Below are 27,811 nucleotides of genomic sequence, written 5' to 3'. Positions count from 1 at the left end.
TTCAGTTACAGAACCCCAGCAGACGCAACTGGCTTTAACCGGATCGGATCATCCGCCCAAACCCTGCCGCTGAATATATCCTCCGTACACAGAGAGTGAATCAGTCGCCACGTCTCATCGCCGGTAATAGAGTTCCGGATTCTCCACGGTATCTCCGCATTGCCATGGCGCAGATTCCGAACCTAGACAACGCTCCTTTCAACCTCACTTCTCTCAGGTATCACATTCGCATACCTCTCCTTGATTTTCCTTTTTACACGAATTTTAATTTTCAATTTTTTCTTTGAAAATCAGAGATCAGTCTCAGAAGGAGCTCTTAAACATCCTTAAGAACGTAAGTGTCCACTCTCATTTATTTTTTGTTAAACCCTCTGTTTGGTTACCGAGAAAGCTGAAAATTTTGGATCAAATGTTTTGAAAGGCTCAATTCAACGGAGGCAAATGGTGGCTACGTTTTGAGTGGAGACTTTTTTTTTCAACGCAAAATTTTATTTTTCTCTTTCAGCTTTTTGTCTCGGAAATTAAACGAGAATGAATGATCCAATTGATTTGATTTGATTTTTTTTTTAAACCTGAATTTTTATGTTTTGGATATGATAGATTCGAGGAAGGAAGTGTTTGGTGATCGATCCTAAGCTTGGTGGCTCTCTTTCATTGATTATCCAGACGTCACTCCTTAAGGTGAATCACAGTTGTTACTTCTGTAAGATTTTGACTCCGAGTTTTGTTTGGTTGCTGAAAAAATGTAGAAGGAAGTAACCTAAGCTCTGAACATTACCCTTTGCTTGGTTGCTGAGAAAAATAGGAGAAGAATATATAGTGTAACTTAAATTTTCGTTAGCCGGTGCATTAGAAAACAAAAAGTCACCCACCTGAGCTTAATACAACTATTTGGCTACAGATTTGAGATTTCTTTTCTTTTCTTTTTATTTTTTTAATGAAAACAAAATCAATGGTACAAATAAAATTCAGAATTTATTTTATTTTCTTTTATTGTGTGTCTCAGTTATTGAAGTGGTGGTAATGAGATTTTCTGCTATGAATTTAAAATTGTTTTCCTTTTCTATTTAACTAATTCAAAGAGGTTATTGCTTTAACAGGAACATGGGGTGGAACTACGGTATCTTTCTGCTGATCCAATTCAAACAGAGTGCACCAAAGTGGTTTATCTTGTTCGGCCACAGCTTAATTTGATGAAATTTATATGCTCGCATATTCGTAATGATATTTCAAAAGGACTTCAAAGAGAGTATTTTGTTTATTTTGTCCCTCGCCGTGCTGTTGCTTGTGAGAAGGTGAGCCTTTCTTAGCCTTTGTTCTACTAATTGCTATGATTTGATGATCTTTACATACATACGTGATATATTTTCTGTAGAGAGACTTTGGGTAGCTTTTGGTTGCTCTAATACATAAAAATTCATGGTACAGATACTTGAAGAGGATAATTTTCATCACTTGCTGACTATAGGGGAGTACCCATTATACATACTTCCAGTGGATGAGGATGTATTATCTTTTGAACTTGACCTTGCTTATAAAGTATGAGACACTTTGCTGCATCTGATACATTTCAATTTTCATTTAAAGATTTTCCCTTGGTCTCTTAATTCCTAAGAAGGATTCTTTTTGCTTGATAGGAATGCCAAGTTGATGGGGATACAAGCTCGCTTTGGCATATCGCAAAAGCCATTCACAAACTTGAGGTTTGTAAATGTTTTTTAATTAAAATAGTTGAGTTACCCTAGGATGAAATGTTTTGACATAGGATTTTAGCTTAGGATGGCAAACTGAAGCTATAGTTGTACAAACGATATATTTGTTTATTTATTTTTTGGATAACTTATTGTGAATTGGGTTAGGGTGTATACAGAGGATCACCTGTGATTGATTTTGTAGATTGGTTGTTTGTCAGGTAAGGGGAAGACCGAAGACCTTTTTTTGTCTCCTTATTGCCTAGCTTTTTTTAGGTGTTGTTTTTGCCACTTTTAGGCATTTCTAATGCAAGCCCTTTTATTATCTATCAAAAAAAAAAAAAAAAAAAAAAATTTTTGGATAACTTAGTAGAATTAGTCTTTCAAATAACACATTTTTAACTTAATTGTATATCTTAAAAATAACACATTTTTAAGCTTAATTGTATATCTTGTGCTTATCAATCATTCATGCTATGTAGTTCTCCTTTGGACTGATACCAAATGTGAGGGCCAAAGGCAAAGCATCAGTTCGTGTTGCTGATATTCTCAATCGCATGCAAGCAGAAGAGCCAGTCAACACATCCGATGTAATTTTGCATTAGTTTAAGCCTATTTTAAAGAAAATTGACCTTGGAAATCTCATGCTTTATTTGATAACACACTTTGTAGCATCCATTAATAGATTGTTTTTTGTGATAAAACAAATTAATAAATTGTTTTTTTACTTCAGATGGGCATGCCGGAGATCAATACACTCATTCTTATAGATAGAGAGGTAGTTCTTGTTTCCTTTCCTTGCACATTTGGTTAGCAACTGGTGTGATAGTTAATATGAAACCATGTTATAAAGTTGCATTTGTTTTTATATGCTTGTATAGAATTTCTTTTGATTTGATTATTTTATGTGAATAAGAGGAGGCTAGCACATTAAAAAAATAATAGGTTTATAATTTACGGAGAATCTTATTTCATACATTGGATATTGAGCTTGAAGAGATAGGGGAGAAAAGTTGAAAAAAGTTTGCCAATAGTTAGTGGTGAAATCTAATTGTAATTGTTAACTTACCAATTAATCTAAAAGCTCAAGCAAGCTATTAGGTAGTTGGCCAACAATGCATGTTATTAGTTCGGCTAAAACCCTAACATCTCAGCTCATTTAAATTCTTCTTATGATTTGCTAGTGTTAGTTTGTTAAGTTTTTATTTTGGTTAGTGATTGACTTTTTGTCAAGTTTCTATTTCTTCTAGTGTTCTTATTATATTAGAAAAGTTCCATTTTTTTTTTAATTTTTATTTTTCTTGAAAATATTTAGCTCTTTTTCTTTTTCAGCCATCTCTTATTCTTTTCTCCTTATTCTATAATGCAAGAAAATCATATGGTGCTTGAAATTTTAAGATCCCATATCAAGAAGTCAATACATACATCAACACAAACTCTTTTTAATATTAGTGACATGCCATATTACTAAATTGGAAAATATTACTTTACTCTTTGATCAAAGACTTTATGGAGTTAGTACAGTTTCTTTTTAACTTGTATAAGTAAATTTACGATGTTAAGTTATTACTTATATATTCCTACACCTCATAGATATTACTATTGTGGATCAATGTAGGTGGACATGATTACTCCTATGTGTACTCAACTGACATATGAAGGACTACTAGATGAGGTAAGATAACTTAAAAATATGATGGTTGCCATTATTGTGTGTGAAATCTTCAATAAATAATTTATCATTGGACAAAAAGATTGAGATTGGAATTAGTGCAATCAATTGTTAATAGTTAATGCATGTAGAAAATTTGAGATGCTCATTTTTTTTTAATTTTTTGATCAGAAACCAAAGACGTATTAATTAAAGATAAATACAACATAAGAAGGATGAGAAATCATCTTCATAAAATACAAACCTAAGAAAAAGAAAACCCATGGAAACCTCCCGCTTTACAAGGAGATATGTACAAAAAGAATAAAAAGACCATACAAAAATACACTCGAAAGCATAACTCAACTCCTTACCATGTAGACCCAACCTTAAGGAGTACAAACTAAGAGCCAACTAAACTGATTGACACTCAAAGAGAAAGGTTTGAAAACGTTAGTACAATAGGCCAAAAAAGATGCAAAGAAATGAATCAAATCCCACATCATCTCATGTGTCTTGCAAGTATCCTGGAAAATCCTAGCATTCCTCTCTCTCCACACAATCCTCATCAAAGTGAGAGGTGATTTTCCAAAGAGTCTTGCCTTTAGCAGAGTTCTCAAAACACATAAAGGAAATAACCATCAAATTGCAAATATTATTTGGTTGAACCCACTCCATCCTTGCTTGTGAAAATAGCTCGTGCCATAACCCCAAACTAATTGGACAATGTAAGGAAAGATGATCAATCGTCTCTCCACTCCCCTTACACAGGCAACACTAATCAAGACTATGGGCTTTGAAAGACCTTCTCAATTGTAGCATGTCATTGGTATTTACCTTCTTAAATGCCACTAACCAAGCAAAGGCCATGACCTTAGAGGGGGCTCTTGATTTCCATAAAAATTTAGCTAGATGGAATGGAATTGAATCTGATAAATTGGTCAAGGCTAAGAAGAACGATTTCACTAAGAATACTCCTAAAGAAGAAGGTATCCAAGCTTTTTCATCTAAAACAAAGGAGATAAATGTACACGGGAAAGAAAAGTCATTAATCTTTTAAGATCCTCAATTTCCAAATTAGTTGGATTATGATGGAAAAATTTTTTTTCAAGGAGGGGTATCACTTCCCAAAATAGCTGAAACAAATACGTTTTTAGTTGTGGCGACTCTGAAAAGTCTTGGAAATTGTGAACATAAAGGTTGATCCCCCCACCATAGATCTTCCTAAAAATGAATTTTTGTCTCATCACCCACCACAAAGCGAGTGTAGAAAAAATAGGGAAAATAAACACAATGGCTTTCCAAGGGCAATGATGTGATCATTTAACTAAATTATTGGCATCCTATCCATTAGGATGTGTCTCATGGATACTTAAAATAACTTGATGCCAAAGGGTGAAACTTTCCTTAGCATACCTCTAAAGCCACTTCCCTAATAAAACTTGATTTCTCAAAGTAAGTTTCCCTAACTGTAAACCACCTAACTCCTTAGGCTTACACACTAGATCCTAATTGACCAAGTGGTCTTTTTTACCCTCCCCAAAACCCTACCACAAAAAATCTCTTTACATTTTTCAATCCTTGATGCTATATATACTAGAATTTTGAAAAGGGATACGAAGTAGCTTAGGATGTGCGACAAACAAGACTAGATTAGAGTGATTTTATCTCCTAGGGACAAAAAAGATTTTTTCCATCCATCCAACCTCCTAGAGACTCTATCAATCAATGGATCTTTTTTTGAACTTGATTTTGGATTTCCCCCAAAAGGAAGACCCAGCTATGTTAAAGGCCAATCCGAGACTGAACAATTAAGCATTAAAGCCATCTTGAAGATTTGATCTTGATTAATTTTGATTCTAGAAAGCGTGCTCTTATTAAGATTGATCCTAAGCCCAGAGACCCTTCCAAAAACCAATAAAATGAGCTTAAGGGTTTGCAATTCTTCCAAGGAAGCTCTAGAAAAAAAGATAGTGTCATTAACAAATTGTAAATAAGAGACTCTAGTCCTGTTTCTGCCCACTTAAAACCTCTCAAGCAAACCTCTTTTCTCCATTCTCATCAACAATCTACTAAAAACATCAGCCACAATGGTGAAAAGAAAAGGCGAAAGAGGATCTCCTTGTCTTAAGCCTCTAGAAGCCTTCACCCAACCCTTAGCATTTCCATTTACTAAGATTGCAAAAGTTGCAGAAGACAAACATCCCCTCATCCAAGACCTCCATTTTGAACTAAACCCTTTTTGTTCAAGTACATGGTTCAAAAAATCCCAATCAACATGGTTTATAGGCCTTTTCAAAATCAATTTTGAAAACTACCCTTTCCTCTCCTGATCTCCTCTTCTCATCCACCAACTCATTAGCAATCAAGACGACATCCAAAATTTGTCTTTCCTCCACAAAGGCTCCTTGGGGCATGAAAATGGTGTCTTGGAGGACTTTATGTAATTGCCCTAAAAGTACCTTAGTTATGATTTTGCACAAGCTAGTAACCTGATTGATAGGTTGAAAATCCGAGATTCTACTAGTTTGACTTTTTTTTTGGTACTAAAACAATGAAGGTAGAGTTGGTGCTTTGATTGATCATCCCATTATTGTGAAACCCTAAGAACACTCTTAAAAGATCGTCCTTAATCGTCTCCCAACACTCCTGATATAGAGCAAAGGTGAAACCATCTGACCCAGGTGCCTTTTCCTTGTTTAAGTGCAACATAACATTGTGAATCTCATTTTCTAAAAAAGGATGATCAAGCTAATCGACGCTTGATTTTCTAAAAAGTAGTGTTGCAATCCCCTTTTCTTATACATTTAACTCTTGATTGTTTCCTCTAAAACACCTCTTCATTTAAACAACACCTCTTCCCATTCCCCTTTCCTTAAGGTCCTTCTTGCTATAAGTTCAGGAGTCAAATTCCTTTTTTGCTCCTTCGCATCTAAGTCAACAATGCCCGTGAGAATACTTTTGTTTTTCTCCTTTAAATCTTCAATGACACCTTATTCCACTTTTTTAACTTTGACTTGACAAACGGTAGCTTTTTCATGAATTTATAACCTTCCCAACCTTCAAGCCTACTCTCATTCCAACACCAACAAAACTTTTCCTTGAAATCTGGAAACCACTTGTTTTCAAAACTAAAAGGTGTTGGACCTCATTGAAAAGGATTGGCGTCTAACGCAATGGGACAATGGTTTGATGTCATTTTGGGAAGCGCCTCTTGGATGCTATGAGGGAATCCTTATTCCCACTCACTTGGTAGTAAAAATCTACCCAACATCTTGCAAACAGGAGATTGTTGCAAATTTGTCCATGTGAAGGATGCATTCCTAAGAGGAGGGTCGCTTAACTCACTTTCTCTTATGAATTCATCAAAATCCCTCATACTTGGAGTTAATTTGGATCCTTCTAACTTTTCTGAAGTTCTTATAACATTAAAATCCCCATCAACACACATTTCGGGAAAGTTAAACCTGAAAGATCTTGTAGCTTTGCCCAAAAATCCTTTATGAGAAGGGAATTATTAGGACCATAAACTGAAGTGAGCCAAAAACACCCTTCTTCTTCTTATTCCAGCTTTACAATTATCGTGAAAGACCCTAAGACAACCTCTAAACACCTACATTTCAGAGCATCCCAAACAATTGCCTCTCCTCCCAAAGTCCCACTAGTTGGGAGAGCAACCCATTCTTTATTTATGACTTTCCACACACTACTCATAAATTGCCTATCCCACGACTCCCTCTTTGTTTCCTGCAACATAACTGCATCTCGATTTTCTTGACCAAGAAAATCCTTCACTACCCTTCTTTTCTTTCTAGACTCATGACCTCTCGCATTCCAACTAATGATTTTCATAAAAATAGAGAAGACCTAGTTAAAACCAAAGAGACTAGATCCAAAGAAGCCTATGGGACCACAAAAGAAGTGTTTGTTCTTCCTCTTGGAGTGGACCTTATCCATAGAATGAGCAGTGCTATTACCCGGAAGGATGCCATTTTCACTGTATTTGACTATCTTACCATTCATTGCTCCCAAGACCCGAGTGAATAGAAGCCATTTTTGAAGGAGATATGCCTTCTATATGGAAATCTTCCAATTGAGCAGGTCCAAACTCCATAGGTAGACAACTTTCTAGAGAAAAAAGCTCACTAGGGTTGTGTTGTGGTGGCCTATCTGAAGAGTTACCTTTAACTCTTGGTTTGCTTTGACTAAAGGGGATGCCACGCCTTTTGAAATGAGACAAGCAACAATTAAGCCAGAAGGAAAATTGTTACTCACTAGTTGTTTAGACGAGGAGAAAGAGGAGCAACAATTTGATCTCAAAGGAAGAGATAAGGAAAGCAAGGATTGAACAAAGGAGTGAGAAGAAATAACAAGGGATGAAAGAGGAAAAGACACATTAGTAGCCCCATCTAATGTTTGGCCTTCAATAGTGAAAAGTGGTAAAGAAGTGTGTACCTGAGATTGACTACCACAAAGGGGAACACTATCTCCACCCTCAGTCCCTCCTAACGCTCCCCCCAATCTCACTGAATTGAGGTTCCAAATTCCCTTTTCCATCTTAGTTGCACCTTGTTCCTTTGACAAACTTGCTGTCTTCGAGGGGTTGAAGCCCCGATTCACTTTCCCTAAAGAATTCTCCCCCTCCATAAAAAATCCTCTCTCCTAGAGTAGCCTTTCTTTGGCCTCAACCTCATTACTAGCCTTAAGATTTAGTGTTGGAGGAGAAAAGAAAGGTGGAGGCATACTTCTCGCTCAATGGCTAACAAAACTCCTTCCTTGGCTTGGGAATTGTAGTGCTGGCGCAACGGTGGGAACCTTCTTAGACTAGTCAAACTCTGGATGTACCTGCGTCTTGCTGAAGTTGCAACAAGGCTCCTTTCTGTAGAGCTAACAAAAAGGGCTCGTCTTCTTGAAGGTGAGGAATGGGGTCCAAAGCCTTTCCAAGAAAAGGGCTTACATGAGAGCGAGCTCTAATTGTGGGCCTACCTTCATTTGAATGGGCATTGAAGTAAGTTGGGCTTGCTTCATTTACCACCCCGTCTTTAACAAAAAAGGCTTTGGAGAAACTTGGGCCTCCTTTTTCAAAAGGGCTTAAATGCTCCCTCGCTCAGCCTTCCTTCCCCAATAAGTCATCGACCTTCTTTAATTTTAAATTTGAAAAGGAGTTTGAACCAAGAGAAGGTAGATGATAGTTGTAACCCAACCTCTCCCTAACCTCGCCATGTATCCTCAGAGCTTGAGGAAAAACCATGTTGCACGCAACCTCCCGCTGTGTCCAACTCATCTCTGCTGTGAGTTGACTCAAGTCTTCCTTGTATACCACCTTCTTCCCTTTCGACAACTGAAACTACCACCGTGAAAATCCAATCTTTGACTTCCAACAATGAAGGAAGCACAACGTACGGATTCATCTCCACTCTCAGCAAAGCTTTTGATAAATCTGCTAGCTTTAAAGTACGCTTGTCTATCTCTGCAACCCATCCTCACCATTTCAACACTTGTTGGAAGTGGATCTCCGACCAAAGATGGAAAGGTAGGCCCCTCAATTCAATCCAACCCCGTTTGAACTTCCCATATATCTCAATGTTTTCTTCTGGTGACCATCTTCTTAAGAGAATAATGTGAAAAGGTAGGCCACGACACTCGCGTAGGACCGCTTACCCCCACCAGGAGCCTTTAATGTTTCTTTGAAAGAAGGTTTGGAGAGCTGTCCTGCTTTGTGATTTTTTGGACTTTGTGGAAATAGAGAAATTGAAGAGTGTTTGAAAAAACAAAAGAATCAGTTCATTATTTGAAGAGTTCATTTGTGATTAATTTGTTGTCTTGGGTTAGGATGTACATTGTAGAAGAAACTTTGTCTTTATTTGAGTTTGTTGATTGGGTGGGGTTTAATTGAGGGAGGGAGCAGTATTTTTGTATTTTCCCTCATTTTGGTTATGCCTTTTGCTTTCCCTTGTATACAAATGTGTACCTTGGTGTATAGTCCCCTTTCATTAATATATTTTTTCTCTTGCTTAATAAAAAAAAATAAAGAAAGAAAAAAGAAAGACAAACCTTTTCAATACTTTCTTGAATTGGAATGGAGCAAAGGATCACAATGTGAAATCTTTCAGTTTTATCTTACTTTTGTTGTAAGCTATCTCAAATATGTTGAGTGCAGTTTTTGCATGTCAATAATGGTTCTGTGGAGCTTGATGCATCTATCATGGGAGTCCAACAACAAGAGGGGAAAAAGATAAAAGTTCCTCTTAATTCTAGGTAAATGGTAGCCTCTGCTTTAAGGATTTTACTATGTGAGTTAAGGATGTTTTTCTTGTATTGTTACAAGTCTCTTTTTTGCTTGCTAGATAGTTTATTGTTGATGCTCTTACTTCATTGGTGTGTAAATTTACGAGAAGCTAGCCTTTTTATTAGTTTACCTTCCTCACCATTATTATTATCCATAGATGCATTGATGCACACCATTGTTATCATATTCTCATTTCTTCATTGGACAATTATTCAATTTTTAGTAGACACAAGATATCATGAAAACTTCATGGTCTCAATGTTGATATCATTGCAAAATATTTCCTTATCTATGTCTTCTCTTCCATTAGCAAGTGATGAAATTTTATTAGAATACTACATGTAGTGTGTACTCGATATCTTGCCTATCAAAAAAAGAAAAAAAAAGAAAAGTGTACTCGATATCCATACAAATGAAGTGAGGGGGTTAGAACTTCTTAGGGGATCCGATATTAGTGCAACTGGATATCAATGAGGCTAACTTACATGCTCATAAGGCTTAATACGGAGTGTAACATAGTCTTTCAAAATAGTATCCCAATGAATCATTAGTGCTAAAAACGAGTTTCTATCTAAAGATTCAAAGGGACTTATATTTGGAAATTGTCTTGGTTCAACAAAGCCCTTCTTGGAAAATAGTGTTGGTGGTTTGCTATGGAGAGGGATAGGTTGTGGGGATGGATGATCTCAACTAAGTTTGGTGAAAGGATGGGTCAGTGTTCTTAGTTAAGGGGAGGAAGGATATAGGGTGGGGTTGTGGAAATCTATGAGGAGAGGTAGATAGAGTTTCAGGCTAGGATCAGATTTGAAGTAGGCAATGGTAGGAGAGTTGGCTTTTTCCATGAGCTATGATGTGTTTGTTTTGATAGGGCCCTTAAAAGCAAGACATGATGTAATAAAGTTGGACTTGAGTTTCCACTTATCTATCCCTTGTACACATTGATTTTGATTTAAGCCTTCAAGCCATGTCACTTGCATTGTACATGATTTGAGTGTATTAGGAGTTACACAAAGGATACGAGTCATGAGTTCCTTATAAGATGATAAATTGTTTACAGTTGAATAATGGATTTGAGCAATCTAGTAGAGTCTATAGTGCACTATCCTCCTAATTAGAGGGATGACTTGTCTTGACAACAAGTATTCTCAATAGAGGCACCATGATATCTTATGGGATTAAGACAACGTGTCCCCTTAGATGATTCAAAGGACATGTAATAATGAACTCTATGACTGTAGTAATTCCTTAAGTAGAATTTGACATATGTTCTTTATAAGTTGGAGTATGTGGATTTAGTTCAAATCACAATGAGCTTTTCATGCTTTGTAGTCCAACTTTGGTTGGAGGTCTCTACATGGCTTTTGAAGGTGGTCCAAGGTGAGAGATGTTTTAGTCGAGAGGTTAGGGATGAAGAGGATGGGGAGACGTGCTGGTGACTAAAGTGGGCATGTTATGTTGCATGGTCAAAGAGGTAAAGCAAATGGTGTAGGGCTAGTGTTGAGTGGTGGAAGGTTGAGTGAGGAAAGGGAGTCAGTCCCTGAAAAGGTGATAGGAGTTGTAGTAGAGGACTGAGCAAAGGGGAGGGGGGTTTGACTATTGTCGAAGTTTGTGGGGTGAGACCTAGGAAGGGGAGGAGTGTTAGTGGGCTTGTGGATGTGGGCTATGGGGCTTTAGAGGTTTTAGGCCACTTTTCTTATGGGCCTTCAAAATCCTAGTTTAGTGGGCCTTTAAAGAGCCTTCTTTTTCGGTCTGTTTTGGAGCAGAATGAGGGCTTGCTAGTAAAGCCCACTTTGGAGTGGGTCTCTTTAAGGCTTAGAGATGATAACTTAGGCTTATGCTTTACTGGAGAAGTTGTGGTGATGTTTTCGCGTGCCTTGCTTGTCGATGGAGCCCTTTTTGATGAAGCTTCAAAGTTTCCAATTGTTGCAGACGATGACCCTATTGATGGCAACAAGGTTCTGTTGCCTTCATCCTTGTCTCTTTGCCTCCTTCTAACTGATAGGGCCCTTGTGGAGGAAGCAACAAGATTTTTAGTGGAACGCCTCACCGGTAAGTCTTCAATTCCAAATGGTTCGATGGGGGAAGGGTCTTTTTCTTCAACTTTCTCTTTGTCCAATGGTGAGGTTTGTTCCTTGGGGTTTCTTGGAGAGAGCAGGATGAGGGTATTTCAAAAGATGTTTGCAAGCCTTTGTGTATGTTATCTGGCGAGGATGTGGTTGTGGAAGGCCCAAAGAACCAGCCTAAGGTTACCAAGATTGCTATCTTAGAGGAGAGTGGTGAAGAGGGGGTGTTGGGTTTTGAGAGCCCTAGTAGGGGCTCGTTGAAATGAGAGAGGCTCTTTGATCTCTCCTATAAAAAATTCATCTTGTTTAGCAAGTTTATGGGAATGAAAAGGAAATCATGTCCTTGTTGAGAAAGTTGGAATCTAGAAAATGGCGTAGACTTTCGGTTGCGAAGAGGAGACCCCCCTTCACACCCCATCTAGTTAGGGAGCTTCGAAATTTGGAGTGTCTGGATTATTACTGTAGTTTAAACAAAAAAAAAAAAAAAAAAAGAGAAAAATCGAAGCAGTGGGTGGGAGTTGGTTTGTAAGTGACCTTATAAGTTGAGTTTTTAGGGTTGTGATTGGTTGGCCTAGCTTCTTGGCATTAGTCTGTTTGATAAGGAAAAATAGTGGAGTTTCAAGTTGCTCTCACCTAAATGTTGGTTAAGTCTGGATTCTTATTTTTCTAGGCTTTAGGGTGATGTCTTTTGTTTTGGGTGTTGGTTTGTTGTCTATCTTTCCTTTGCTTGTATTTGGCTGCTACTTGTATATTCCGTGTGTACTTTGTGCACCTTTTCCAAGCGCTTTTAATGTATTTGCTTTGTTAACCTATCAACAAAAAAAAAAAGAAAAAAAAAAAGCTAAAGTATGTTGATCATATAATAGAAGGATCTATAACTTAAGGATTGAAAAGGTAATCTTGATAGGTTGATAACTCTACCTTGTTAGATTATGAACACCAGTTTGTGGGAAGTCTGTATGTAATGAATAATAGGTCACAAATCGAGCTTTAACTCGTTGTAACTTCATAGGATACTGAGGTGCAATTGATTCTCTTTAGTGGAGTATTGAGTCAACATCAGAATTGGATTTTAAGGGAATTGATATTTTCATATGAGTCCTAGTGGTCCCTACTTGAGCTTCTAATTTATAGAGACGCATTTTATTTGAAGGATTTAGGTTTTTGGTTCTTAAGTATGCATAAGAGCATTTTGGTAAAAACACAAGGTTGCACTATATCTTATGAATTGACAAGCCAATTTGGGCTTGTCACTTAAGCACATAGGGAGCCCCATATAAACCCCCTTAGGGGTTTAGAGTTGACACTTTTTCCATTTTCTATCTTCCAGATAGCCTTTAGAGAGAATCCCCAACCATCCTCATGGGAGAGAGAGACGCCCACCCTTCTCTTGTGCTTAGACCCATGTGAGGGGAGATCAGGTGGAGGAACACTGGGTAGACGAGTTCTACGGCGTTTTTGACATCTTCATCCATTAGGATTCAATTTGGGAACATCCAAATTGCAGGTATAAAGTTCTAATATCTAGATTTATATTTGATAATGGTTTTTGTAGCCATTGTTTTCTATTGCATTAGATCTAGAGAGCCTTGCATGCACCCTATAAGATCCAGGGCCAGTGAACAGGGTAATCTAGGGTTCCCAACGGTGTTGATTCTTCTTTGAGAGCCTTTTATCTTACTTTGTACTCATTGCCAATTCTAAGGATGCTTGGGTAGTAGAAAAGTTTGGGAGGAGGTGGGATGTGTTGGACATTAGAGCCCTTGTTTTTTCAAAAATGCTCAAGATTGGGAGGTAGAAATGGTTGAAGCCTTCCTTAAGAAGATTCAGGAAATGATCGCCAGAAGAGAGCATGAGGAAAAGTTGGTTTTAAAATTGAATAAGGACGAGAAGTTCTCTGTGAGATTCTACTATAGCTCTTTGGTGATAGTTTTAGTAGATCCTTTCTTAGTCAAAGAATTTTGGAGTTCCTATGCTAATCTAAAGGTGGATTTCTTTGCTTGGGATGTGGTTTGGGGAAAAATTATGACACTGAACCAATTGAGGAGAGGTAGGGCTATAGCTAACTGGTGTTGCTTGTGTTTTCTTTTGTTGTTTCTCACCCTTTGGCAATCTTTGTATACTTCTTGTGTACTTTGGGTCTACCCCTTTTTTTATTGGTGCTTTTAATAAATTGTTATTTTTCCTATTGAAAAACCGGTTTCTATCTAGACCTTATTTTGATTTATATATTTTTGGTGAAAGGGAACCTGGAACCTCCTCATTCCTATTAAGGTGGTGTTCTTTATTTGGATGGTGAAGATGGAAAAACCTTTACCATTGACCATCTTAGTTTGTGGAGGTGAACAATCCCTAGCCATTATGTTGTACATATGGGAGCCATGCTTTGGTGGATCATCTCCTGTTGCATTAATGTTATGTACCTTGAAGCAACACATGATATGTAAGCAGATGATTGGTTCCATTGTCGGCTTCATGGCGTACATTAATTTGGTAATGGCCTCTATCTGTGAGGTTGAAGGCTCTTCTTAGGCATATAAAACCGTATTGAAAGTGATCAGTATAGTGTTAACGATCTTTGTGACTCCCCTGGTAGTGGTTGCTTGGATTCTAGCCATTCCTAACAAGGTGGTATTCTTTATTTGAATGGGTGATCATTGAGAAAATTTCACCATTTGTCATCTTATTTTGAGGAGTTGGACTATTCCTAATCACTATGTTATATTTATTGGGAGCCATAAATTGGTGGATCATGTAGTGTCTCATTATTCTTTTACACCTGTTGGTTGGGATATCTGTTTGTCTCAGTAGGCACTGCACAGGTTGTTTCTGTTGTTAAGGAATTTCCTTTGTTGTCAGTTAGTATTTTAGGAAGAGAGGAGTTGTGTGAGTGATTCATGGTTCTTTTGATGGTATTTGGAAACAACTTGAAGAACTTTTGATGACTTAAAGCCCTCAGTAGTTGTAGTGGCATAGCGGATTGTCCCCAATACTGTTTCATGGCCTTCAATGGTAAAAGACTTTATAGGGTTCCCAACTACAAAATATTTCATGACACAATCTGTCTGTCTCTGTGTGTGTTTCTCTCTCTGTGTAGATGAGGTTTTTTTATTTCTTTTTGGTGAACTTTGTGCATCTCTTCTTTATTCATCTTGATGGGAGGTTGCATGTCATCTCTTTGTGAGGGAGAGAGAGAGGGGTTGTGTCATGAAATTTCTTGTTGCCTTAATCTAGATTCTCCTATTAGTCTCTACTTTTTTTTTTTTTAAGTTTATCATGCCTTTTTCTCACTGCTTCTGTTCAAGTTTTTTATTTTTTATTTTTAAATTTTCCTTGGTCTTGTGAGCACCTTTCAACTTGAATCAAATCACTCATCCTCACCGGGAATTATCTGGTTTACATTGCACAATCATTTTAAATGATTCTTCCTCAATTCATCTTAAATCTAGTGCTGCCTCTAAATAACCTAGCTGCATCCATTGCCTATCAGAGAAAGGAAAAAAGAAAAGAAAAGAAAAATTTAGATGCTTCCGCTATCAAGGCATCCAGACAGTTAAGCAATGAAAATTGCTCAGTTGCTTCAACTGAGACTCTTACTTGTAGCAACGAGCTGAGCAATGAAACACTACTCTTTCTCCTCCTATAGATTGGGATAATTTTACAAATTTTGAATGAATCATGATCCAAAGAGGAAAGAGAATCTAATGATCAATCTAACTGGAGGTCCTAATAAACATAATTGTGGGTATAGAACCCATATTGAGCGCTGGAATGAGAGTCGGAGTTCTACAGTTAATTGTCAGTGTAGCTGTACCTAGATTGCAGGTCTACATCTGCCATGATCACATCAAAGACTTTAGGGTTTGATGGATCTGATGCCTGGATATCCTGCACCTTATGGCCATTCTCTCTCCCATGTAACATTGTTCATATCTTTCTAACTGTAATTTAGCTTCTCCTAGAGATACAAATAGAAAATGTGACTGTGGCTATTACTGGATTAAGACAAATGTTTACTCTTGATACTCTTCTTGAAATATACTCATGTAGATTGTTCCAGATGGATAAGCTTTAGTTCTGTTGGATATATTTGTTTCTAGAATAATTTCTCTAAATGAAAATTTTCTTACTTGGGTGTTGAATTTTTTCTTCTCTATGACATGAGTAACAAATTTGTTGATCTTTATCTTCTTTCCTCAGACTTTTAAGAGGTCTGGATATCTTATGATTTGTATTAACTATTTGTTGACATGTGTTTTCCTTGTCTTTTCTTGGCACACTAATATATTGGGTGTGGCCCTTATTTTAATCTAGTGACAAGCTGTTCAAGGAGATTCGGGATCTCAACTTTGAAGTTGTTGTCCAGGTTGATCTATTTTTACCAGTTTCCTATAGTTATTTATTCTTTATTGGAGGCTTAGAGCCTTTCTGATTCTCAGTCAACTCTAAATTTAAGATTATTCTGTTGAAGTTCCATTTCCTCAGTTGCCATTTGCAGTATGATTGCAGGTTCTACGTCAAAAAGCAACATCCATGAAACAGGATTATACAGAGATGACAACTACTGTACGTCGTTTGTTTAACACCTGATCATTCATCTTTGCTTTATCTTTCATACTTAATAACTTGATTAATGCCACAGAACCTGAGTATCTGTTAATGAAACTGATCTCAGTGCTGAAACCCATTTATTCTTTTTTTCTGTTTTAACTACCTAGTTTCAGGTGGACATGTGGGGTTTACCCATTTCTTTTTAAGGAAAAAAACTATAATTTGTAGTTCCAATGTTGCATGTAGTTGCATGTAAAACCTAGAATGCAACCTGTTAAGAGCAGATCAACGATTTGTAATGTTTAAAATGATGTTCTATCAAAATTTTAGATTAAGTGCATGCCCTGTTATGTTTTGCTTAGAAACTGCATCTCGGTTACTTGTCTTTTGGAGACAGTTAATTTGATCAACAATTTCTTATGAGGTTCCCTATAATGCAGACTCAGACAGTGTCTGAATTAAAGGACTTTGTCAAAAAGCTCAATTCATTGCCAGAAATTACTGTAAGTATGTTCTTTATATTTACAATAAACTTTGTCTAAGTGGTTCTGAATGGAGTTACCAACTATAATTTGCTGCTGATTGTTGCTGTAGAGGCACATAAATCTTGCTCAGCATCTGTCTGCCTTTACATCAAAGCCATCCTTTCTTGGACGACTTGACATGGAACACACAATTGTAGAGGCTCAGAGTTATGATATGTAAGTTAAATTTATACTTCTCTCTCTCATTCTCTCTCTCTCTCTCTCTCTCACTTGGAGAATTTAATATGTGAGATGATTATATGTTTCTCATACTCAACTAAGTCTCCTAATATATGCAAATAGGCTCAGAGATTACAGAAGTATGCTTCCTATTATTATGACTGATAATCTCTCTCCCTTTTGGAGTATTTAATCTAAGAGACAATTTTATGCTTCCCATACTCGATGAATTCTCCTAATATAGGTAATGGGCTCAGAGATTACAAAAGTATGGCTTCCTATTATTGAGTCATGACTAGTTTATGACTGATAAAACTTGAATGTCAACACTCAGGGCACACATCTGACAGTAGCCATGTGAAGCATATAATTCTGATCTTCCATTTTCTTAAACCTTGTTGTTTGTCAAATGGCACACACCTGTTATGCACAATAAAGAAAAAGTGAAACATGGCATGAATGTTAGGACTTTCTTCTCCCTCTTCCCTCCATCAATAATACATAAAACAACATTGAAATGATTCTATTGATTCTTTATGGAAAATAAGATTTAGTTTATTCTTTGAGATAAAAATGTTTTTTTTTTTTCATTTTAATACAGATGATCTATAGATTTGAATAGCCATTAATGGATGGTCTATTGGTTGAGGTTCGTTGTAAAATACTGGCTTCATCAATCTTCTTATACTCTATTTTCATTCTTGCCATCCGTCAAAAGCAATGTTTTAGTTCCCTATCAACTACAACAACTTATATAAGCAAATTGCTTGTTCAAATACGCATAGAGGAGTAGTTTTGGATCACAAATGCATGATTTATGTATTTCCTGTACATTATAAGCTTTTAAGCATATCTGAGGACCTGCAATACCTGAACTGTTCAACTTCACTCAATGTCTATGTGTTGATACAATATGACAGAGGTGTGGGTGTGGGATCTTTGTGGATACTCTTATTTTGCTTTGGATATTTACTATTTTGATTTTATTTTTTTGGACAATATGGATGAAAGAGAAAAGAAAAGTTAGTCTTATTATTTATTTTTTATAGTCAAGGACGTGTTAAATTTTTATTTTATTTTTTTCAATGGACTTCCAATTGAATTTTTTCCCCTTTTATTATGTCATATCCAATTACATTCAGGATCCTTTTTCAACTGAGTTTCTGTAGCCTAAAATTTGATATGTGAAAGATAAAACACTTAGACACCCACTTGTACACAACACCCATTCCCAAACCTAGGTAACATAGCTTAGCTCTGATGAAGCCAATGATTTGTGTGAAAAGAGAGAAAAAAGGGAGAATCCCTAATTATTGTTATTGAAAAGCTGTAAAGAATACACATTGGACTTGGGTGTATATATACATGTTAGTGGGACCCACAATACAATAAGGAAAGAAAAGGAAAAAGAAAAGTAAATAACCTAAATAACTGTACACTATCTAACACTCCCCCTCAAGCTGGAGCATATATGTTATATGCACCAAGCTTGTTACAAATGTATTTAATTCTAGGACCTCTGAGAGATTTAGTAAAAATATCTGCTAGTTAATCATTTGAATTGACAAAACTAGTCGCCACACATCCTGATGCGATCTTCTCTTTAATGAAGTGACAATCAACTTCAATGTGTTTGGTCCTTTCATGGAAGACTGGATTGGATGCAATATGCAAAACGGCTTGGTTGTCATAGATGAGCTTCATCTATTCATCCAAATCTCAACTCCCGAAGAAGATGTTTCAGCCATATGAGTTCACATGTTGCCAGAGCCATAGCTCGATACTCGGCTTCAACACTAGATTTGGCCACTACATCTTGTTTCTTACTCTTCCAGGATATTAGGTTACCTCCAATAAAAACACAATACCCGGAAATGGAACGTCTATTTGTGGGTGAGCCAGCCCAATCTGCATCTGTGTAGCCAACAACCTGGGCATGACCTCTGTTCTCGTACAACACACCTTGGCTTGGTGTGCTTTTGATATATCGAAGAATGCGGATTACAGCATCCCAATGGCTATCACATGGTGACTGTAGGAATTGACTAACAACACTTACAGGAAAAGAAATGTCTGGACGAGTAATGGTGAGGTAGTTCAGTTTACCTACAAGTCGCCGATATCTCCCAGGATCTCCTAAAGGCTCCCCCTGTCCTGGTATAAGTTTGACATTTGGATCCATAGGAGTGTCTACCGGTTTACAGTCTAACATACCGGTTTCTTCCAAGATGTCTAAAACATATTTCCTTTGGGAAAGAACCACACCAGAACTGGATTGAGCTATTTCAATCCCTAAGAAATACTTGAGTTTCCCCAAGTCTTTAGTCTGAAAGTGGGTGAAAAGGTGTTGTTTTAGTTTCTGAATACCATTTTGATCACTGCCTGTAATGATGATGTCGTCCACATAAACTACCAGATAAATACACTGCCCCGAAGAGTTATGATGATAGAAAACGGAATGATCTGCTGTACTGCGGAACATGCCAAACTCCTGAACAACAGAACTAAAACGGCTAAACCATGCTCGAGGAGATTGTTTCAAGCCATATAGAGAACGGCGTAACCTGCACACTAAACCAGACTCCCCCTAAGCAACAAAACTAGGTGGTTGCTCCATATAAACTTCCTCAGCAAGATCCCCATGAAGGAAAACATTTTTAATATCTAACTGATAAAGAGGCCAAGAAAGCATAGCAGCCATGGAGAGCAATAGACGAACATAAGCTATCTTGGCAACAGGAGAGAAAGTGTCACCATAATCAGAACCATAAACCTGAGTATAACCTTTAGCAACTAAGCGGGCCTTAAGGCGATCAACCTGACCATCAGGGCTAACCTTAACTGTGTAGACCCAACGACAACCAACTGTAGATTTACCTGAGGGTAAAACAACAAGATCCCAAGTGCCATTGGAGTGTAAAACAACCATTTCATCTACCATTGCCTGTCGCCAGCTTGGATGGGAAAGAACCTCAGGGGTGCTCTTGGGAAGAGAAACAAAAGATATAGCAGAAACAAATGTAGAATAGGGTGAAGATAATTGATGGTAACTCAAAAAATTGTAAATGGGATGAGGATTACGAGTAGATCGATTACCTTTCCGAAGAGCAATGGGTAAGTCAGCAGAAGGAGGCAAAGCCGGGGCAAGAGAAGCTGAAGGGATAGGAAGTGAGTCAGCAGGTACCTCGGCCAAAGAAGGAGGAACAGCGACACGATGACGGCGATAATAAACCTGAAGTGGGCGAGAAGGCACTGCATCAAGTGGGGAGATAATGGGAAGGGGTAAGACTTCAGAAACAGGAAGAGACTTAGAGGTGGAGAAGAACGGTGAGTCCTCAAAGAAAGTGACATCAGCGGAGAGAAAGTAGCGATGAGTCTTAGAGGAATAACAACGATAACCCTTTTGAAGTCTAGAATATCCTAAGAAGATGCATTTTGTGGCTCTGACAGAAAGTTTGTCATGTCCAGGAGTGAGAATATGAACAAAGCAAGTACAACAAAAAATACGAGGAGGAAGGAAATAAAGTGGTTGGTCAGGGAAAAGAAGGGAATGAGGAATTTGATCGTGTAATACAGATGAGGGCATACGATTAATCAAATAACATGCTGTAAGAATAGCGTCCCCCCAAAAACGAAAAGGAACATGACTATGGAGAAGGAGAGTACGAGCTGTCTCAACAAAATGTCGATTCTTACGTTCAGCTACCCCATTTTGTTGAGGAGTATGAGCACAAGAAGATTGATGAATGATCCCATATTGGGACATAAATGAAGTAAATGGTGCAGAAAAATATTCCCTGGCATTGTCACTGCGCAACACACGAATAGAAATATTGAACTGGGTTTGGATTTCAGCATAAAATTTCTGGAAAATAGAGAATAACTCAGCTCGATTTTTCATTAAAAATAACCAAGTACATCGAGAATAGTCATCAATGAAAGTGACAAAATACTGAAATCCTAAAGTAGACGCGGTCCGACAAGGACCCCAAACATCAGTGTGGACAAGTTCAAAAGGAGACTTTGCCCGATTATTCAAACGCTTTGGGAATGAGACACGAGTATGTTTCCCAAGCTGACAGGACTCACACGCAAGCGACGACAAAGATGAAAAACTAGGGACCATTTTTTGGAACTTGGATAGACTAGGGTGGCCCAGGCAACTGTGGATAAGGAGGGGAGCATCAGTGGAAATGCAAACTACAGGAGTTGAAGGTTAGGTGAGGTGATAGAGGCCTTGAGACTCACATCCTATGCTAATCGTCTTCCCCGTACTCCGGTCCTGCAAGGTCACAAATTTATTAGAGAAAGTGATAGAACAGTTAAGAGTGCGAGCTATTTTGCTGATGGAAATAAGATTAAAAGGACACTCAGGGGCATAAAGGACAGAATGGAGAGGATGAGCGAAACCAAAACCTTTGGCCATAGTTTGGGAACCATTAGCTAAAGCAACAGTAGGTAAGGCAGAGGTAGTAGTAATAGAAGAGAAAAGATCCTTATTACCAGATATGTGATCAGAAGCGCCAGAATCTAGAATCCAAGGTCTAAGAGAAGATGTGTGGGTAAGATAAGCAGAAACATTACTAGTCTAGGCAACAGAAGCAACAGAAGCTGACTTGGTGGCCTGATAGTGGAGATAGTCATCATACTCACTGTCAGTGAGGGAAATACCCTGAGATGTGGAGGAACTGGGAGGCTGAGGCGACTGAGGATCAGATGACTGGGCCACGTGAGTAGTGCGGGGAGGCCGCCCATGTAACTGATAACACCGATCACGAGTGTGACCAAGCTTATTGCAATAGGTGCAATGAGGACGTTGGCCTCTACCTCGGTTACCACTGTGTCCTCCTCGAGAGTTAGTTTGAGAAACTAACACAGAAGAATCTGAAGTATTATCAGATGACAAAGTCTGAGTGGAGGAGATACGGAGGAGGTGAGCAAACACATCATCCAAGGATGGAACGGAGGAACTGCCAAGAATCTGATCGCGGACGGTCTCGAGATCTGGACGGAGGCCAATAAGCGTAAGAACCATGAAGAACTTGTCAATCTGTGTTCGTTGATCCCCAACATCAGTAGTAAGAGGCATCACGGTCAAGAATTCCTCCTTAAGAGAGGCAATCTGGCCAATATAAGTAGATAAATCCATGTCTTGTTGTCTGACATTGACAATAGAAGAAGCCACTTTATAAAGACGTTGGATATCATTCGTGTATAGCCCTTTCGCCTGATTCCAAAATTTAAAGCATGTTTTGTAGGCCCGAAGATGAAGCAGAATCTTAGGATCAACTGATTGCCATAACACACTACATAACTGTGCATCTATCTTCCTCCATTGTACTCTGTCAACCTCAGGGATATCTGCTTCCTGCGTAACAAGGTGATCCTCATAACCTTGACCCATAAACCAAAGCTCCACAGAGGTAGACTAGGACAAATAATTTTCACTGCCAACCAATTTCTCCGAAGTAATCATAGGAGATCCAGATATGACAGATGAAAAAGTGGAACTTTTAGTAGCCATATCTACTTATCTAGAGAACGAAATATGTTTGGATCGAAGAGAGCCCTAATACGGCTTTAGATCGCGGCTGAAAGAAGAAAAACCGAGGATCCGTGGCTGTGAGAGACCAAATAGTAAAGAAAAACAAATGTGGCACTACTGGAAGGGTAGAAGAACACTTCCTAAGACACGTGCAGGGCTCAGGGTGGAGAGGAAGTCACCGGAGGTCGCCGGAAAGGCTGTTTAGAGGGCCGGCGGAGACAAAAAACCCTAAAAAATGCACTTTCAGGGCTCGGATGACACAAGCACAGATGGAGGGTGGCTAGACGGCGTCAGGCGAGGCTGGAGGTGGAAGTGTGTGGCCGGAAAGTGCTCCACGCGCCCTCACGAGCTGGCGCGTGAGATTCAGGCTGCCGGAGAAGAAACGCACGTGGTCGGCGTGTGGCTGAGATTTTCCCTCCGGTGCTATGAGAAAACTTGAAGATCTCCTCCTTGCGCACCTGATGGTATGGTCGGTGTCGGAAAAGGACTTCGCCGGAAAAGTCGCCGGCGGTGAGGGTTTTCTGACGGCGATATGATTGATCGGAAAGCTTTAGGAGATGGGAAGGGTGACCGGAATGAAACACAGTCACTGAAAGATTTCCCAGAATGGATTCACGGATAAACCGGAAATAATTAGGGTTTTTTTCTCCCTAGGCTTTGATACAATGTGAAAAGAGAGAAAAAAGGGAGAATCCCTAATTATTGTTATTGAAAAGATGTAAAGAATACACATTGGACTTGGGTATATATATACATGTTAGTGGGACCCACAATACAATAAGGAAAGAAAAGGAAAAGGAAAAGTAAATAACCTAAATAACTGTACACTATCTAACAATTTGCAACTACAACACAAATTGATGTCTTTTGTGGTACTGGTATCAGATGTCATGTGGTGCTTTTATCCAATGATGCTTTGTGGTTTTCATATAAATTTTTGCATAGGTGTTTTTATTCTAGACATTCTAATTTGCTACAATATTAAATTACTTTTCATGAATCTCCAAGTGTGACATGATTCGTTTCCTGATTTCTTGCTTTCCACTCGCAATGTATTCTTACATTTTTTTTATGGGGAACTGATCTGGTTTATGAATGCAGATGCTTTGAGTACATTGAAGAAATGATCCATAAGCAGGAGCCTCTTGTCAACGTCCTGCGCCTTCTCATTTTATTTTCAATTACAAATTCAGGGTTACCAAAGAGAAATTTTGATTATTTGAGGCAAGGATGTACATGCCAAATCATTTTTCTAATAATTTAGATGTCACTTTTTGTTACAGCAGGATATTGAGAATTGCATTTTAGAGAAATTTTTTACTTCTGCATCTTCCTAAATCTTCTTTTAATTTTTTCCATGGTTTAGGAGAGAGTTACTCCACAGCTATGGATTTGAGCACATGGCTACACTGAACAATTTAGAAAAGGCTGGATTGCTTAAAAAACAGGTTTGCCCTTAATAATTAAGCACTTCTATTTACTTGCAAAGTTTAATAATGAAGTTAAAACAGATTTTTATTAACTAAGTGATTATGAATTTATTGTGCTCCATGTTGAGTCTTGCAGGAGACCAAAAGCAATTGGTTGACTATCAAACGTGCTCTGCAACTTGTGGTTGAGGATACTGACACAACCAAGTACATTCTTTTTTATCATTTGATTGGCTTCTGATAATTTAGAATGTTTAAGATGTTTTTCAGTAACAAAGTCTTTTGTCACCTAGCTAGCTTGCAAATTGGTGTGACCAATCTCATTGTTGATGTGTCTCACATTTTAAGTTGTGTGAAAGTTGTATGGTGTAAGATTGAAAACAATATAAGAATTACTTGATCTTTTACTCCTTTTAACATCTGATTTATAATAGAGAATAATTCACCAATTCAAATGGTATTACATTCATCAATTTGTCAGCATGGGAATTCTTTCTGGTGCATGATTATCAGCAACAAATGAACTGATAAGGTACCCCATGCTGAAACATGTGGGATTTTGGTCACACAGCTGATTTTTTCCTTTTGTTTCATTTCATTTCTTCCATGTTGTAGTCTAATGGATTTTTGTCATACATTCTCTAAAAAACGGAAAATTTACCATAGATATCTGTGCCTTTTTTAACCCGATACATGAGTATATTATGCAATTAGTGAGACCCTGCATTAAAACTGATCTTAATATTAGTGGTTTATCAAACAAGAGACCTCATTTAACTTCATGTTGTGCTAATTCTGTAATAATATTTTTGGTGGCCAGAAATAAAAGATAAGAGAAGCATCAGATGGTCTGATCGTTACATTATCCATTTGGCTTGCTCTTTTGTTTCCACATGGAACCTGTCAATGTTGGATTCTGGATTTTAGTTATTGCATTTTCAGATTCTAAAGATATGACAATTATGGACTCTTTCCAAGAAGCTTATTGCTTCATTAAAGTCATTGGAACTAATATGCTGGACCTAGAATTGCCTCTGCATGACCATGCAAGTTTATTACCTTCAAGCTGTTTCTTACATAGTAAACTATGATACATCCAATTCATAAGAAAACTATTTTAACTGAATAACTTTTGCTATAGGTTTTTGTTATACCAGTTAGGTCAATTTTACTTTTCAATATATCCATTGTTGTCCTTTGCTAATTTGAAGTCATTTTCTTGTATTTTAGCCCCAACGATATTGCCTATGTCTTCTCTGGATATGCTCCTCTTAGCATCCGCCTTGTTCAGCAAGCAGTTCGATCTGGATGGTGAGGCTAATTTCCTTAAGTGCAAAGTTTCAAACTCATTGTTGTGGCAAACAAGCTGGAATGATTTTTTTAGTTTGTTCCTTTTTTCCAACCATGAATAATATGCATTATGTAGGTATAATTTTCTTCTTCTTCTTCTTCAAAATAAATAAATAAAAACCTGAAGTATTGGAAAGTGCAAAAGACCAGGCTAAGTTAAATCTGGTTTCAGAAACCAGATTAAACCATAAGGAGTTCCTTAGAAATTAGTCCTAGAGTAGAGGCGTCCTTTTGATATTTTTAATTATTTCGAAGGATTGCTCATCCTTCATGTATTTATCATTTAATGAATGAATGTGTTTGTTTCTATTCAATATATATAATTATATTTTTTGCCACTTCCATTGATTAAAAAAATCTTCAAATGAAAAGAATGTGCTTTCTCAATATCAAATGAAGGATGTTATTAGGAACAATTACTTTTATTAAAATAATAACAGATTTGTATAAACGAGATATGAACAGAGGCAGCACCAAAAAATTATACTTTTTTGGGTAGTTATTGTATATTACTTTTAATTAAGGTTAAGTTGATACCAGATTCCAGACCGAGGGAGGGAGGAGAGAGAGATCTCCCACTGTTATGCATCTAAATTAAGAAATAAAAAAACATTCAAAATTAAGTATCATCTAGTCCTGCACATTTTCTTAGTTCACTGATTACAGTAGCTTAAACTGAATTTCATGTTATGAATGTAATGGAAATATTGACTTTATAGGCAGCATTTTCCTTCTTTAATGCTTATAACTGTAATTTGACCCTTCAGGCGCCCCATTGAAGAAATTTTGAAGCTGTTGCCTGGACCACATTCAGAAACAAAGAGAGTCAGTACACTTCTTTTTTTCAGGAAAATTATTTTGTGGATGTTAAATTTGTCATTTCTTGATATAATGTATTATTTCTAGATGTATGTAATCCTCTAGATGCATTTTGCACTATATTTACTAGATAAAGTTGTTTATATGGCATTTCAACAGAGTGGATTCGCAAGCAGTCAGTCAATTGACAATTTGGCAGGAGCTCCAGCTAGTATAGACAAGTACGTATCAAGTGTTTCTAATTGCTAGGCTGCCTTACAAACTACCATATTGTTCTTATTTCTTGATATTCTTGGTTTTTTGGGTCATTTTGTTCCTGTGGTAATAAGGTCATACATTTGCCGAGCCAAAATAAGGGGAGGGCACCAAAAGTGATTGTTATGATTTAGGAGGATAGAATTTGTGATGTGTATGGCTTGTTCATTCTTCTGTTGGTTTTCTTTAAATATTTTTACATGGAAAATGCATCTGTACAACAATTTTTTTACTAATTGAAACAGTTGCCTCTAATAATTATATTTTTTAGTCAAGTTCTAGCATTCTTTTTTCACCCAAGTGGTGTCCTGCACGTATGTGTGTTTTTCCACTTTTACTTAGCTTCATGTGACACCATTTTTTTTATTGGTTTGTTTTTCTAAATTAATGTTTCAGAGTAACTGATGGAAGGCGCTCCCTCGTGCTGGTTGTTTTCATTGGGGGGGTAACATTTGCAGAGATATCAGCACTTCGTTTTCTCAGTGCTCAGGTATGTCAAGGTTTATTTCTGGAATCTGCTGTCTTACAGGCTAGACTCTTCTTGGGTGTATATCTATATTGAAGTACTTGCATTCCAACAAATTAAGAATTTTCTAACGATAGGTATTAGTTAATACAACATGGAATTTGACTCTCAGGCCGGCTTAGTTAATATGGGACCCGTTATCTTGTATCTTTTCATTGCATTGACATAGCAAGGCGCCTCTCTTGAATTTTTTATTATTCCAAAGAGGCCATTTTTGTCGGTAAAGTCATCGTTCTCCACTGTCCTGACTCTGGAGTCTCTTAAAGGTTTAAATACCATTTTAGCTTAGACTACCATTATTTCTTCCAGAAAATGGTGAGGTGGGGAGGGTTGGTGTGGTTGTTGAGGGTGGGGTTTGATTTGAGTTGAATTTGTTGCAAGAATGCTAACAGTTACATAGCACTGTTAATCTTGTCAAAAAAAAAAGTTACAATAAGGTTGCATTTTCTCCTTGTTCATACTCACCACCCCAATTTCTTATCTGATCTACATCTTGCAGGAAGGAATGGCTTACGACTTGATTGTTGGGACAACAAAAATTGTGGGTGGTCATTCATTGACAGAAACATTCATCGAGAGCTTGGGTTGACTTGCATACATTGGTGTTTGTTTCTTTTTATTTTATTTTTGAGATTTTGTTTTCCGATATTTATAGAGCTCGAGGGTGAGGCATGTTTCAAATTACCCAAATGGTGGTTTAGGTTTAAGCTATCTTGAACTGTTATTTGAATCGATGTGTTTATATACTATTTATTTCTAGATTGTGTTTTATATAATTAATTCTGTAAAAAAATAAAATAAAATCAGATTTCACCACTTTCTTTTTTCAGAAGGTTATTTGGTTTTCAAATCCTAGTTTCCAACTAGCCATGTTTTCAGATGTGGAAACTGAGTTGTTGAACTTTGGAATGACTGGAGGCCCTGGGCCAAGGCCTAG

The 27,811-nt window shown here is 37.5% G+C and overlaps 1 protein-coding gene across 1 annotated transcript; it reads left to right on the top strand.

The window, feature by feature from the left end:
* On the top strand, positions 1 to 27,690 carry LOC100242749 (vacuolar protein-sorting-associated protein 33 homolog). The gene is made up of 22 exons (XM_002270422.5): positions 1 to 217; positions 295 to 334; positions 601 to 681; positions 1,101 to 1,295; positions 1,429 to 1,539; positions 1,638 to 1,703; positions 2,174 to 2,281; positions 2,425 to 2,469; positions 3,310 to 3,366; positions 9,503 to 9,600; positions 16,009 to 16,060; positions 16,204 to 16,260; positions 16,686 to 16,748; positions 16,840 to 16,946; positions 23,596 to 23,718; positions 23,861 to 23,942; positions 24,061 to 24,131; positions 25,155 to 25,235; positions 26,042 to 26,099; positions 26,253 to 26,314; positions 26,745 to 26,838; positions 27,374 to 27,690. The coding sequence occupies exons 1-22, from the start codon at positions 165 to 167 to the stop codon at positions 27,461 to 27,463; spliced, it is 1,794 nt and encodes a 597-aa protein (XP_002270458.2). The 5' UTR covers positions 1 to 164; the 3' UTR covers positions 27,464 to 27,690.
* The last annotated feature ends 121 nt before the right edge of the window (positions 27,691 to 27,811 follow it).

The sequence above is a fragment of the Vitis vinifera genome, chromosome 13 (genome assembly GCF_030704535.1).
Source record: "Vitis vinifera cultivar Pinot Noir 40024 chromosome 13, ASM3070453v1".
In the NCBI taxonomy this organism is placed as follows: Eukaryota; Viridiplantae; Streptophyta; class Magnoliopsida; order Vitales; family Vitaceae; genus Vitis; species Vitis vinifera.
The sequence above is the reverse complement of the archived record's forward strand: the minus strand, read 5'-3'. Positions and strand labels throughout refer to the sequence as shown.

What these genes read in the sequence shown, in the direction of transcription:
- LOC100242749 (XM_002270422.5), top strand. Translation starts at nt 165, where the DNA reads ATGGCGCAGATTCCGAACCTAGACAACGCTCCTTTCAACCTCACTTCT. An exon ending in TTCAACCTCACTTCTCTCAG is followed by an intron (nt 218 to 294) that starts GTATCACATTCG and finishes TTTGAAAATCAG; the next exon opens with AGATCAGTCTCAGAAGGAGC. An exon ending in AGCCAGTCAACACATCCGAT is followed by an intron (nt 2,282 to 2,424) that starts GTAATTTTGCAT and finishes TTTTTACTTCAG; the next exon opens with ATGGGCATGCCGGAGATCAA.